Source organism: Sciurus vulgaris (assembly GCF_902686455.1).
Source record: "Sciurus vulgaris genome assembly, chromosome: 19".
NCBI lineage: Eukaryota > Metazoa > Chordata > Mammalia > Rodentia > Sciuridae > Sciurus > Sciurus vulgaris.
Genome location: NC_136480.1, coordinates 24693155 through 24708864, shown reverse-complemented (window position 1 = coordinate 24708864; position 15710 = coordinate 24693155). Strand labels below are relative to the sequence as shown.

The 15710-nt window shown below is 54.5% G+C and overlaps 1 protein-coding gene across 1 annotated transcript in view; it reads right to left on the bottom strand.

Moving 5' to 3' along the window:
- The window catches only part of SUCLG2 (succinate-CoA ligase GDP-forming subunit beta), a 189903-nt gene that overhangs the window by 89843 nt on the left and 84350 nt on the right, over nt 1–15710 (bottom strand). Inside the window, exons 3-4 of the mRNA XM_079122396.1 lie at nt 2224–2323; nt 343–433 (exon numbers count right to left, since the gene is read on the bottom strand). Of these exons, the coding sequence (XP_078978522.1) occupies nt 343–433; nt 2224–2323 (191 nt within the window). The remainder of the gene's footprint in view (nt 1–342; nt 434–2223; nt 2324–15710) is intronic.

The following is a 15710-nucleotide window of genomic DNA, read 5'->3' as shown; positions in this document are numbered from 1 at the left end:
TCCTCAGGACACCCAGGCTGAGCGTGGGGCTCCACGGGAACAGGGAGCACGAAGAGCCAGCACACGGCATCCCCTCTGCAGCCCTTCCAGCACTGAGCCAAACACTGTCCTGCACGGGAAAACCGTGCTCAGACTGACCACCCACTGCTGCTACTGGCCAGTGGTAAAGAACAAGACCAGGTCAGAGGAGCCTCGTCCCTCCTCCAAGACAGCACTGGCCAGATCACCCAGCTCCAGAACACACTGGGGCAGCTGCCAGAGAGCAGGGCGTCCTCGGATCCGTCAGCCGAGGTGCGGCTTTGCTTGCTTCCTTCTGACAGGTGCATCGAAGGACCTCATTACCTTGTTAACTTTCACGCCTTCTTTAGAAGTTTGCTTTGTTGCGAGATTGTACCCGATCATCTGCTTGGCCAGCTGTTCCACAACTTTAGGGCTACGAAGGAGACAAAAGGGAAGAAGAGAAAATCAATGCCTGCTGACCATCACTGTATAACAGAGTCCATTCACCCTCATGTCCACTCTGCACAGAGTCCACTGTGCTTCCCATGGAGTCCACAGTCACCTCCACTCACAGAGTCTACAGTCACCTCCACCACCAGAATCCAGTCACCTCTACTCATGGAATCCACTCATCTCCACTCACAGAATCCATGTTCACCTCTATTCACAGAATCCAGTCACCTCCACTTCACAGACTCCACATTCACCTCCACTCTGCGGATTCCACATTCACCTCCTCTCACAGAATCCACAATTACCTCCACCCACAGAATCCAGTTACCTCCACTCACGGAATCCAGCCACCTCCACTCACAGAATCCACAGTTACCTCCACTCACAGAATCTAGTCACCTCCACCCACAGAATCCACAGTTACCTCCACTCACAGAATCTAGTCACCTCCACCCACAGAATCCACAGTTACCTCCACTCACAGAATCCAGTCACCTCCACTCACAGAATCCACAGTTACCTCCACTCACATGGTTTTTCCACCCATACGCCACCTGCTTAGCATTACACTGGGGGCTCACAGAAAGCACAGCCTAACTGTGCAAATGAATGAAGCAGAAGAGGCGTTCTGACCTGTGCTTCCCTCCCCCAGGTAAGTTCAGTCATAGCAAAGCCACAATCTGAGATGCAGGAGCGATTTCAGAGATTTGCCAAGGACCTCGATGGTGGACGATTTGGGAATATTAAAGAGAGGAATAAGGAAGAGGACCCTGATCAAAGTATATGACAACTATGGTCTTCCCACAACAGGGTGCACCACAGGGCAGGGAGGAAGCGTCCAGTGCAGGTGCTGCGGGAGACAGAGTGGCAGAGGAGCAGCAGGGAGCACCCGGAGAGGAGGAGGACACTGTAGTTCACACAGGTGGGCCCAGAACAAAACAAAACTCGAGAGCCACGGCTTTATAGGTTTTTTGGCATCATCTTAGACCCATCTTATCATTGGGGCTTTTCCTCTCTTTTTAAAAAAATTCCTGCCTCCGTGGCTGAAGGCCTGCGCAGGGTGTCTAACATGAAGCATGCTCACGAAACAGAGGAGAAACGGCTCTGCTCACAGGCATCTGTCACATCTCAAGAGGGAGTGGTCAAACTCCCAGGGCAGTTATCGAGAATCCAAAAGGCAGGCACCCGTGGTTAAGCAGGCTTCCTGGAGACAGACTGAGAGAGGGGACAGAACTGACCCCTCCCCAGGCACTGGTTCCTACCATGACGTAGCCAGAGCTGGTTCCGCCATCACACTGGGAGAGGACGTTAAAAAACCAGGCTCAGGGGAGAGCGGGCAGCACTAAGGGCAGGAGCAGCTGATGCAGCTGGCACGGGAGCCAGTGTGGGCTCCTGAGCAGGGGCAGCATGAGGAGTGGCAGTTCACCTGCACGGGGCATCACTTCCAGGACTCAGGAACAACCAGCGTCCAAGGGAAACGTGACTCCCACCAGTTAGGGAAGAAGACCCTTTCTGGGTTTTTCTGCAATGCTAAGCAGGAGGCACGTGGGTAGGACAACCATGCATTTTATGAGTGGAGGAGCTGGATTCTGAGAGTGGAGGTGGCTGGATTCTCTGGAGTCTGGAGTACTGCCAGAGCCCTCAGGTCATTTGCTTCCTCCCTGAGACCACAGGCTCCCTCCTGCACCCAGCCCCCCTTCCCAGTGATTTTCAGACAAGCTGCATCTTCCCTGAGGACTTGGCAAGGACAGGGACGAGACCTCCACTTACTCCTTCGTTAGATGCACGCCTCCTTTCAAACCACTGTTGAAGACGCCTTTTCCTCTTCCTCCAGCTAGGATCTGCGCTTTTAAAACAATTTCTCTCGCATCTGAAAAAGAAAAGTTCAGAGTCGGCAGCTAACTTTAAATCCCTCCTCCTCCTCCTCCTCTTCCTCTTCTTTAATAAGCAGCAGGGAAAGCAACATTGACATGCAGCTTCTAACTGAATGTAAAGCACCCTCAAGTCAACTTTGAAAACAAAGGCAATAGCAAACTTCAGACATGCGTGTCCCAAACACAAAACCCACTTTCCCTACTGGCTTACGCAACCAGGACCCAGCACCCAAGCCTCCCAAGGGAAAGCCCTCTGGGTGTGTCAGAAGATGCTGGTCAAGCCCAGCATGGCAGTGTTGGTTTAACTGTGGGATGCCACTCCCGTGTGACACAGGCATCAACCTGCAGGCAGAGGGGCCAACACCTGTCCACACAGGAGATGGTGCAAGGAAGACTGGGTTAGGGAGCGGCTGGGTGGACAAGACAGAGCTGCATTTCATAACTGCACCCTCGGAAACGGAGCAACTGTTTTACACATGGACAGGGTTGGGCAAGGGAGGGTTGGGAAAGGATGGAAGCCAATAGTGAAGAATATCTTCAAAATATTGGCAAGGTTAAAAAAAAAATCCCAGGAGGAAAGTGGTTATGGAAAACTCATCTCTCAACATAAAGAGTGAATCATCTTGTGACCTCTGAACTGGAGTTGAGAACACAAACATCTTCTGGGCCTGGAGGCGGACCACGTGAAGTAGTCTGGGTATAGATGAGCAAACAGGCAAGCTCCCCTCCCTACCATTAGAATTTAAAGTGGATAAATAAGCAGAAAGCAGCCTTCAAACCACAGATGTCTAATAAACCAAACAGCCAAACAGCAAGCATCTCGAGGGCCCAGCTGGCCCCACGGTCCCGAGTCAGCTCCGTTTTTTAAAGTCAGAGAACCAAATCAGACAATCCTCCGTATGAGCTTTACTGGTTCAGCAACCAGGTTCGGAGACCACAGGTCAATCCAGCCTGCATCTCTGGCCCAGCTGTGTGATGATAAGCAAGCTGCTTCAAGTCTCTGAGATTCAGTTTCCTGCGGGTCGTTTCAAGAATTAAATGAGATGGTGCACGAGGAGGCTTTACGCCACGCCTGAAGACTCAACACGATTAGACCAATGCCTTGACCAGTTGATCATCTGTCACCTCTGAACACTGCAAAGGCTCCGCGATGATTCAGGGACGGCTGGAAAAGCAAACAGAGCTCTGCCCTGTGCTGGCGCCTGCACCGCCCTGCAAGCTGAGCTCTCCTCAGGGCTGGCTGCTGGGGCTGCTCTGGTCCTGGGGTAGCCGCCCTCAGCACACAGGCCCTCGAGGGCCAGAAGCCCAAGATCCACAGAGGCTCCCTAGGACAGCTCTCAGGCTGGGGTCCTGGGTAGGCCAGCCCAGGGATGGCCTCAGCATGAAGGCCAGTCCACTGCCCTCACCAGCCACCCCAGGGAGCTGGCCTCAGAATGAAGGCCATCCACTGTCCTCACCAGCCACCCCAGGGATGGCCTCAGCATGGAGGCCCGTCCACTGCCCTCACCAGCCACCCCAGGGAGCCAGCCTCAGCATGAAGGCCAGTTGGCTGCCCTCACCTGCCACCCCAGGGAGCTGGCCTCAGCATGAAGGCCAGTTCGCTGCCCTCACCAGCCTGCTCTGTCTTCTCCTGGGCCTAATCTGGAGAGCCGCCTCTCCGCTCCCTCCCAGAACACAGCCCTCTGCACCCTGGACCACAGCTTGCCCTGGGCCAGAACCATCACATCATCCATCAAGCCCCACGTGACAAACCGGCCCCCATCTAGCCCAGCAAACTATGGTCAGTGCTCAGGACCAGAAAGCCCTCCAAAAGGAAGAAGGTAAAAGGAAGCACCACCTGTGCAGGTCACTGCACGGATGAGCCCAGGTGAGAGCGAGGACGTGAGCTCAGCAGGGCTGGGGTGCTCAGGGTGCAGCCCTGCCCAGCACGGCGAGGCCCTGGGCCAGGCCAGCAGGAGACACAGACAGAGGGCTTCCAGTCCTACCCATCACCTTCCTTGTAAAGAGGAGGAGACCGAGGTCCAGAATGGCAAAAGCAGCAAACCACTCTTGACAGGGTCACACTGAACAAATCCAGTGTGGTGACGACCAACACCAAGGGAACACAGTGGCTGTGCTGCTCACTCAGTCCGAGCTCAGGAAAAGGCAATTAAAACATCGCGGCCAGCGTCATGATGATCTTCAGCAATCATCCAAAACTGGTGCACAGGAGACCTTCCTATTTGTCCTCTGAAGACGTCAAGTGGAAAAAGACACCCTCCGCTGTCCACCCAAACGTGTCGCTGTGCTCACACCAGGTCCTTTAGAATGCTGGCCAGCACTCCATGGCCAGGACACGCTCATGCCTGTGTCACCTGGAAGAGAGCTGCTTCCCTCCCCCGGCTTCCCAGCAGCATAACTGAAGCCAGAGGGCAACCATCAAAATGGGCAGCTGGCACCACCGGGCAGATCCGAGCAGCTCATCCACCCTCCACATAGTCCTGCCCCACAGAAGTGTCGTCGAGTACACTGGAAACCCTGGACCTCAAGCCCGAAGGACTGGGGACCACACAGGAGAGGCCCAGCAGCCCCTGCAGAAGGAAGCCACATGCAGAGCAACATGGACTTGTTTTGAGTGAACCGTGCTGGGATGGAAACCAAGGCCTTCTGCACGCGAGGCAAGCTTTCCACCAGAGCTCTGCTCAGCAACACAGAGTTCAAACACGACAAAGGGAAAGAAAAAACTCGCCCATCTTACACAGCTGCTACTCGCATCTGGGACAGATCATCTCTGCACACCTGCAGCCAAAACCCCAGAAAAAACAAAAAGCCATCTCTGCACACCAGTAACTCACCCCCAGGACAGATGATCTCTGTATACCTGCGACTCACACCCAGGACAGATCACCTCTGCACACCTGCAACTCACTCCCAGGACAGATGATCTCTGCACACCTGCGACTCACGCCCAGGACAGATCACCTCTGCACGCCTGCGACTCACGCCCAGGACAGATCACCTCTGCACGCCTGCGACTCACGCCCAGGACAGATCACCTCTGCACGCCTGCGACTCACACCCAGGACAGATCTTCTCTGTACAGCCGTGACTCACACCCAGGATAGGTCAGCTCTGCACATCTGGAATCACACCCAGGACAAATCATCTCTATTCACCTGCAACTCACACCCAGGACAAATCATCTCTGCTCTCCTGCCACTCACACCCTGGACAGATCACCTCTGCACGCCTGCGACTCACGCCCAGGACAGATCATCTCTGTATACCTGCGACTCACGCCCAGGACAGATCATCTCTGCACACCTGCAATGCACAGCTTGGCCCAAACCAAATTCAAGGGATAATCTCACACGACACCCAGTGCAGCGAGGTAATGGCCAGGCAGGTGAGCTTAATCACGGAGAAATGCATGTGGGGTGCTCAGGGTGCTGGGCACTGAGGAAAGAGGTCAAATGCTACTGGAAGACCCTGGTCCCCTCCTTGAGTGTTCCCCAAGCTCCACCCCCAATGTCTCTCTTTCCACTTTATTCAGAGATCTGATTTCTTAAAAAACTCACATGGTTTGTTCTATTTTTCACTTCTTTACATCCTTCTCCTGCCTCATCCCAAACAGAATTACAGAACAATACCCCACACATTAAGTTCACCTTTTCCTGGATGAATAAGAAGCTGCGGCTCTACTTTAAGGTGATCGCTAAAAGGGGAGGTACTCCTGCAGGGGACTTCCTGTAGAGACGGGGGCCCTGTGGGGACTTCCTGTAGAATCAGGGGCCCCACGGGGGACTTCCTGTAGAAACAGGGGCCCTACATGAACACCTGCATCACTGGACAGCGGGCTGGGAGGACCCCAGAGCCCTCGACACGGCTGCCCTCATCACATGGCCTGAGTGTGGACAAGATCAGTGTCCCCTTGCGTTCCGCCTGAGTCTCTCCCAATGCCCGTATGTCCCATGGCCAGGTTTCCCCTCAGCTTGAGGAACCGGCTGTAAGTTCATGTACGTTAGGAGGAAGAGCACTGTGAGGTGTATCTGACAGACATAAAAGCACAGAAGACTCACCCCTGTTACTGATGCCATGATGAGTTTGGTTTCCCCAGACGTGAAGACTGGACACCAAGAAACGCTGAGGCCAGCCTCATTTAAAGCCTCATCTAAAGGAGAGAACAGAGGCAGACTTCTCCCGGGAGGAGGCAGGGTTCCAGAGCTGGTACCCTGGAAGCGGGGTGTCCTGCCCCTCGGTGCATCTTAGATCTCCTTTGTCCTCAGGCCCTCCTCCCCACTTACCTTGCCTACAAGGCCAAAAGGTGGACTGGCCCTGGGCAGGAAGGGGCAGCCCAGGAGGCACCACGAACAACTCCCTGCAGGGAGGAAGAGTCCCTGGGGGTAGGTCACCTTGGCAACAGGCTGGAGGAGGAGGGGAAGGACATTGGAGATGTCCGCACTGGATTTCCTCTCCTGTTCGATCAGCTCCATCTCCCGAGGGGACCCAATTATCGACCACTACACTGACTGTCCTTTCGGTCCTCTGGCCTCATCATCCCAGGGTCTCAGGAGGCTGAGGCAGGTTGCAACCTGGACACTAGGCTGGGCAGTTCAGTGAGACTCTGTCTCAAAATAAAGAATAACCAAGGCTGGGGATGTGGTTGGTGGTAGAGCACCCCTGGTTCAGCTCCCAGTGGGGAACAAAAAGAAAAGAAAAGAAAAAATAGGTTCTCGACCACATGGTCGAGAGCAGTACTCAGAAGTATCAGAAGCCTGAGCAATGCCCGCCCTGTGGTCTTATTTTACTCTTATGAACTGCATTAAAATAATTCCTTTGCATATGGGTGCTTCTCATTCTTCACAAGTGTTATTCCAATTATAATGCAGTTTTATGCCAATTTTTACAGTCCCTCAAGTCTCATGCTGGATAACAACTGTTCTTGGAAGCACTTTCAATGCTAAAGAAAAAAAATATATAAGTTAAATTCATCAAGAAAAGCACAACCTAAATGGAATAAATAAGATTCGTCTTTAATTAGGCGATTGTTATTAAAGTGTTTTGCTTTTCTTTTTTTAAGAGATGGCATTCTGAAAACCTAGTTATGCAAAATAATGTTCATGAGACATACCTTAGAACCACAGCGGGCATCGTAAATGGCAATGTTAACCAGGAATATCGGTAAGCCGCTTTCAGCTATCTTTATTAAACAGTTCACTGGCGAATCAAGTATTTGCGAAACCAAGCTGGCTGTAATTCGCATTGTTTTCTTTCCTGCATACACGTTACAGCGCCCCACACGCAGGTGCCAACGCCAGAGGGCTGCGATGGAGATCACCTGCTCCAGCCCATCCGCTCGGGTTGATAACGGGGCGGCTGGACCACCTTTCTGTGGCTCGCTGGCTGAGCGAGACTGGAGAGCCCACCTGCCCACAATTGCCGTCTGCTCTTCCCAGCCTGGTGATGGCTGGAGTGGGGTCAGAGATCCTGCTTGAGGCTGTGACTTCACCTATCATCAGAAGGGAGGGGAGGCAGGAGACGACCCCTCCCGAGGACACACAATCACAAGGACTCCAGCGAGAGCCCAGGGCGAACTTCCCAGAGGACAGGAGCCCCCGAGGGGCTCTCATTAGGACTCAGAACCAAGCCCAGGACAAGAGCCACCCACATGCATTACAGGGGCAGTCTGCCTGCAGGCTGCAGGGACAGGAAGACCCTGGGACGACTCTTCTGTGCTCCTCAGGGTTCGCCAGAGGAGCAGAACCCACAGGAAGCGTGCTTATAAAAGGGGATTTATTGGATTGGCTTCCACAACCAGAGGCTGGATAGTCCACAATGGCCGTCTGCAGCTGGAGAGCTGGAAGAACCAGCAGCTGCGCAGTCCAAGAGGAGGAAGCCCCAGAACAAGAGGGATCAGCAGTGCTACCTAGTCCAAGACCAAGGCTTCTGGAAACTCCCTGGAGAATCCCTGGCAGAGTCCACTTTGGAGGAGTGAAGAAGCGAGAGTCGATATCCTCAGGTGATGGAAGCCGCGATTGAGAACCTGTTCAAGAGGAGCAGACGTGCACCTGCACCTGCATCTGCTTCCTTGTTCTTCCAGCTTGGATTCCACCCCATGGGGCAGTGCCGTCCACGCTTAGGGAGGGGCTCCACTTCAGCTGACTAGCCCACATGCCAGTTATTCCTAGACACGCCCCCTGGACACTCCCAGAAGCCTCTAACAATCAAGCTGATGGTTCACATCAACCCTTACACCTTCCAAGAGGGGCCACAGGGGCCACAGCGCCCGGAGGAAAAGGCTGTTTCAACTCCCACCATGCCCGGTGGAGCCCATCCGCCTCAGAACTTCCAGTGTCAGGACGCTTCACCACGAGGCTGAGCGATACCAGAGATCCCTGGCTCGGTACCAGGCTGCTGCCCCTCAGGCTGACCCTGAAGGTAACCCAGGCAGCAGATTCCAAACAGAGGTCAAGATGGAGACAGACTATAATATCATATAAAGCTCCTCCCAACCTACAGCAGAGCTTGTCAGCCTGTGAACCTCCTAGCTAGCTACTGGTTCTTCAGTCGGCCTGCAAGTGTTCTTCTCTGTCATTGGTCCCGTTAGCCAATGCTTAAGAATGGCTCCCCGCCATTTTCGCGCTCTCTCCTCCTGGCTGCGAGCTCTCTCTCTCTCTCCTCTCTCTCTCTCTCTCCTCTCTCTCTCTCTCCCCCCCCCCCTCCTCTCTCTCTCTCTCTCTCTCTCTCTCTCTCTCTCTCCCCCTTCTTCTCTCCCTCTCTCCCTCTCTCCCTCTCTTTCTCTCCCTCTCTGTCTTTCTCTCTGTCTCTCTCTCTCTTTCTCTCTCCCCTCCCTCTCTCTCTCTCCCTCTCTCTCTCTCCTCTCTTCTTTCCCTCCTCTCCTCTTTTTCTGTCTCTTCTCTCTCTCTCTCTCTCTCTCTCTCTCTCTCTCGTACGCGCGCGCTCTCTCTTTCTCCCATTTTCCCTCTTACGCTGCAGGGAGACACTCTGCCTGTTTGCTTAATAAACTCTCTTATGTGAGCTCCCGCTCTGGAGTGGTTTCTGGGTTCTTCCAGACAGGACCGGCTCCAGGGCGAGGTTTTGTGATGCAGGAGGGAAGCTACTTTGTTCACGTTTAGAACAAAGCCATCCTTCACTAAAAGCACCGATAGGCGACAGGCTTCACCTGAGCTTTTCCACTGTGCGTTCTGTTGCTATCCTGCTGCACCAGGGGTGCAGCCAGCCCAAGAGGCTGCACCTGGCCACTGAGCTACAGCACCACAGCCCCCGCGTGGGCACTTGGTAGTTTATTTTGAGACAGGGTCTTGCTAAGTTGCCAGGCTGGCTCGTGACCCTGTCTCAGCCTTGAAACAGCTGGGACTGCGGGTGTGGCCGGAGTCCAGTTTAAGTGTTGTTTCTGTTTACTGTCATTGTGGCCATGCTGGGGACAGACCCAGGGCCTTGCACGTGCTGGGCAAGCACTCCATGCCGACCTCCACCCAGCCCACCCACTGAAGTAAGTGTTGTCCGTGTTGGTGATGAGGACTGAACCCGAGGCTCCCCTCAACTCAACTATATCCCCAGACATTTTAATTTTTTTAAATTTTGAAACAGATATTACTACGCTGCGTAGGTAAGTTGCTGAGGCTGATCTCAAACTTGAAATCCTCCTGTCTCAGCCTCTGGAGTTGCTGGGATCACAGGTGGGCGTCACTGTGCGTGGCACCCAGCTTACGTTTCAAATTTGAATGACCAATGAAGTACGTGTCCAAGGATGTCCCTCACCCAGACACCCGGGGTGGCTCAGCCACTTCCTGGTTATAGAGATGCCGTCACCTTACCACAAACATGCTATGTCTCAACAAGAGAGCTTCCCTTTGGTCTCCACAGAAGCTGCTGTGAGTCCGACTGATGGCGTCTCCTCGAATCTCCTTTCTCTTGACAATAGTATGCTGGTGACTGCCTCACAGGCCTCGCTGACCTCAAAGCTTTGAATGAACCTGCCCTTGTGGCCACCCATAAGCAGGTGCCTGACAACAGGACTTCAGGCTACGTGAAGCACACCTGCACAGGAGTCACATCTTGCTCTGCTACGTCACCCCCTGCCAGCTGGCCCGTCCTGTGGGTGCCCACTGGAGGGAGGATGTGCTTCTAGGAGGCAGCTTAAGGTCAGACCTCTAGCCCTGATGGCCAAGACACTCAGGAGGCCCTGCCCAGACATCTGCAGCTGGCCAGAGGATTCCAACCCCCCAGAGTGGCCAGCATGGGCGATAAACCCATGGCACCACTGGACAGAGCAATGATGCGTGAAGGAAATGCTGCTTTTTTGGAGGAGGGAGGAGGCACTGAGGATTGAACTCAGGGGCACTTGACCCCTGAGCCACATCCTCAGCCCTATTTTGTATTTAATTTAGAGACAGGGTCTCACTGAGTTGCTTAGCACCTCGCTTTTGTTGAGGTTGGCTTTGAACTCTCGAGCCTCCTGCCTCAGCCTCCGGCACCACTGGGATCATAGGCATGGGCCACAGTGTCTGGCTAAGAAAACGTTCCTTTAGAGGAAGAAGTTCCCACTGTTTCACACAGGTCTCAGATCAATGAATCTTACAACGAGACACAGCGACAGGAAGAAAACCCCCGTGAACACCAACTTCTACAGATCCTGGAAACAGTCACGGAAGGAACAAAGCTTTTGCCAAGCAGGTGCAATCCCAGCCCTCAGAAGGCTGATGCAGTTCAAGTTCACGGCCAGCCTCAGCCACTTAGCAAAACCCGCCTCAAAATTTTAAAAGTGCAAAGGTCCAGGGATGTGGCTTAGTGGCAGAGTACCCGCCTTGCGTATGTGAGGCCCTGGGGTCAACCCCAGCCCGACACACACACACACACACACACACACACACACACACACAGAGGGCACTTATTTATTTATTTATTTATTAAGATTTTTTTAGTTGTAGGTGGACACAACTATTTATTCTATTTATTTATTTTTATGTGGTGCTAAGGCTCAAACCCAGTGCCTCAGACATGCCAGGAAAGGGCTCTACCACTGAGCTACAATCCCAGTCCCATGCACAGCACTTAGGAGCACCAAAAGCATTTCTAAGATGTGCTGTACTACATTTGAAAGGAAAGAAAATCAGCATAAAAATAAAACTAAAAACCATTTCCCACAATTTTCAAACCAAAGACACAGCAGCCAGGGTTCAGTCAGAGAACCAGCCTGAGTCCCGGCCCAGGTACGCGGCACTGGACACGAGGCCCACACACTGGCTCGGGCAGGACTGGGCGTGGAGCCGGGGTCACCGCATCTCCAGCCAGCCACATGGAGCAGCAGCCCCCAGGCTGACCATGGAGTGGCGTGGAGGACCGGGCTGGGTCCCTGCTGGTCAGAGAGAGGGAAGCCAGGCTGGCTCCTCCTGCCAGTTCTCCGCACGCACCACCACCTGATCAGGGTCAGGAGGGAGGCTCACGCCCCACATCCCGCACAGACCCCTCTTCTGGTCACTACCCAGAGTCACACAGGGAAGGGAAACATCGTCCCCGCCTACCTGGGAGACGTAGAATGACCCACAGGATGCAAAGACAGTGGACGCCCAACCCAGACAGGTCCCTCAGCCCCTCTTGTGGGCCCTTTCACAGGGGTCCTGAGCAGTGCTAGGCCCTGCTGCCCAGCCATCTCCCTCCTCACCTGCTCCAGATCATCTCAGGAGGGCCCATGCTCAGACAGGCCCGCTGGGGAATCTCATGGAATTCAAACTCCCTCTCAGACCCTGAGCTCCAGGAGGAGAGCTGGCATCTGTCCCATGCCACAGAAAATTCAGGCCAGATCGAAAGTGTCCAGATGGTTCTGGACGATCAGGAGGTCAATGGGCACAGAAACCCCTTTGGTAGACCAGCCCTACTCCTATGGAAACAAACCACCAAAGTAAAGATTGCTGAGTACAATGAATGATCTAAATGTCCATTAACATTTGGACAGTACTGAAAAAATAGAGTTCATGCATCCACATAATAAAATACTAAAACACTATACAGCCATGAATAATGGTCAAGCTTATCTGAATGTATGAATACCAGAGAAGGTCCATGCATGCAGTGAGATTTACCTGGGCCTCAACAATTAGTATTCCAAAAAATGAACACTTTTATGAATGGTTACGCTGTTATAATGAAATCTAAGTAGACAATAACCAAATTATTGATTGATTATCTCACAGGGATAGTGAGATATTGCCATTAAAGCAAATAAACAAGAACTTAAAATGTGAGATAACTGTCGGTGATTATCATAGCTGTTTGCCCTGAACGTGTATGTGCTGCTTTCCCTCCAGCATCTACCACTTCCCAACATCGGGGGTTCAGGGATCCTGTGTGAGGAGGCTCTGGAGATGTGGTCTGAACCCTGGCTTCCACGCCCTGCAGGAAAGCAGAGTGCGGACAGCTCTGAACTCTGGACATTCCTACAGGAGGATTCCTAGGAGGGAATTCAAAGATGAAAAGTCACCTGACTGCCACTGAAAGGGTTACAATCTGCTGGAGGAAACAACTAATCGCCCTAGGAGGTTAATCGTTTAGTAAACGTTAACAACAAGCAGCTGTGGCATTCACATCTGTAATCCCAGCCACTCAGGAGGCCCAGACAGGGGATGGCAAGTTCAAGGCCACCCTGGGTGATAGGCACAACGCTGCCTCAAAATAAAAGGTAAAAACGACTCGGGGTGCGGTTCAGTGGTAGAGCACCGTGGGGGTTCACTGCCCAGCCCTGCCCTAAACCCAGATACGCGTCACACAGTGGGAAGGGGAAACGGGGTTGAGTGGGCCGGGCAGGGAGGAAAGAGGAGCCATACACAGCGGAAGAGCACCTGTCCCACAGAAGCACTGTGAGTTTTCCAGCCAGGAAGGGCTGAAGCACAACAGAGGAGGGACAAACACCCAGGTGGCCACAGGCTGCTCTGTTCCTGTGCCCAGCCTTCCTCGCTGCCTTCTGGAATCTGCAACACGGCAGCACGTGCACACAGCCGGGATCCAGCACGTGTGCAGAGCTACCATCCAGCCTGCGCTCCTGTGGTGCTGGGGATGACCAGGGCCTGGGCCTGCTGGGCAGGCACACATCCATCGAGCTAGCCGTATTATTGTTATTTCTCCAACAGTGCTAGTGTGGCGGGGAAACCAGGTCCTGCTTCCTGGTGAAGGTTCCAGAGCATCAGAAGAAAGTCACACCTGACATTCACCTTTCCCCATCACGGCTGGAAACCCAGCACACAAACTGACCCCTGTCCACGCACAGCCTGCTGTCCTTCCAGACTGACCACACCCTGCTCTGCTCTGAAGACCTGCATACCCACTCAATTCACACCGAAGTCCTGGCCTCCAGTGCAATGGCATGAGGACGTCCAGCCTCCAGAGCCAGGATGAAGAGGGTCTGGGGTCCCTAAGCCACCCAGGAGGGACAGTCAGCTGCAGCAGCCCGAATGAACGGAGGGGTCCCCTAATGCCAAGCTGTTCTGCTGTGTCCTTTCCAGCAGCCAGACGTCCACGAGGAAACAGCATGCTCAGAAAACTCCTGAAATGCCCTCCTTCACCCCCAGCCCACCTGCAGCCCGTCCAGGTTACTGACCTTCCTCTTCCTTCCCAGACCTCAATACCCAAGAAGAGCCTCCAGGACACCCATTCAAAAAGCCAAACAAGATGACCCTCAGGAGATCCCCGCACTCAGGCAAGGGCGCCCTCTCCTCAGACGGATTCGGCAACATGGCCTGGGATGCTACCAGGCCAAGCAGCAGGCACGGCCTCTGGGCTGCAGGCCCTTCTAGTGCAAGGTGGGGCTGCAGCGTGGGCACACCCAGCGCCACGGGCAGGTGGGGCTCAGCCAGGCCACTCTCCCGTGCTGGCCTCGGCCCTCCCATCCTGCCCAGTGTGAGATTCCCACTGAAGGGCACGCAGGGCACCACGTGAGATGAGAAAATGACCAACGCGTCCATCACCCGCACTGCACAGACGACCCATGAAGCCAGGTACCTCCCTGAGTCACGCAGCAAATAAGATGCAGTCCAAGCCGGAAAGACCTGACCTGCCTGGCCCTGTCAGGAGAATGGCATCACTGGGTCCTGGCACTTCCAACTGAAGCAGCCGGCGGCCAGCACACATCACCCCTGGACTCCTTGCCCGCCGCCCATCACAGTCAACTTGGACAGAGAGCGTGGTCAGGGCAGGGCGTCCCTGCCTCTCCAGCGACTCGCTGGAGACCAGAGTGCTCAGCGTGCCCCTCAGAACTGCCGGCGTCAGCTGGGAGTGGTGGCACACGCCTGCCATCTCAGCAGCTCAGGCCAGGCAGGAGGACTGGAGCTCAAGCCAGCCTGGGGGTTTGGCGAGACCCTGCCTCAGGGCGAAAAGGTGAAAGGGCTGGGGTGTGGCTCACAGGGGTGCCCTGGGGTCAGTCCAGTACCCAAAGGAAAACGGAAAACAACAGCAGAAATACAGGCGCTGACAGCCTGGGGGAGGCCGTGTCCGGGACCAAGTGCTCTGTCTCCAAGGATTCGGTCACCCAAGATGGCAAGGCCTGCTCATCGGCCCATCGCCCGGTACTGTGCCACGCAGGCACCCAAAGACCGCAGTCCAGATGAACAGTCAAGCGCCTCTGGTCGCAGGATCCCAGCTCTGCCCGCTGCAGGGCAGCACTGTGGGCGGGTGGCCGCAGCACAGCGGACCACGAGCGTGGACGGGAGTCCGCTGGGCTGGCATCGCACTTCACAGGTTTGCCTCTGGCTCAGGTCTTTCTACTTAGCTGTGCAAATTTGGAAACGCACCCCAACCTCTGCGAAGCTCGGTTTCTCTCCCTGTCACATGGAGAGGATGATCGCAGGGACCTGAGGCTGCTGGGGGGACAAGGGTGTGACCCCCGTAAAGACCCCCGTGAAGACACCACAACTGCAGCCCAGCCAGCCATGAGGAGGTGTGCTCCCGGGAGCTGCACCTCAAACCTCCCAGGGGCCCAAGCTGGCCAGCCAGCAAGCAACAGCCGTCACTGTCACCTGCGCAGCTGGGAGACAGCAGCCCAGCAGGCACTTCACACCTGGGACCTCCCCGCCTCGGCAATTCCTGCTGTAGAAATTACTGGGGGTTTATGGTTGACAGCACTGGGCCCAGGAGGCAGGCAGAGCCGTGCTGGGGGAGTGCTGGCCACGCCTCCTCTGCACCTGCGTCCATTGGGCGTGGATGTGTCCTGCTGCCAGGGCAGCAGCTCGGGGCAAGGCTGCTGGTCCCCACCACAAGCCCAGCCAAGGTCACTAGAAGTCGGTCCTGGCCCTGCCCAGCACAGATCTGCAGGGAAATCGTCCCTGGCCTACGGTGGCTCTGCTTCAAAGAAGGGCCCACTAGCAGTTTGCAATTAAATATCTGCTTTAGTAA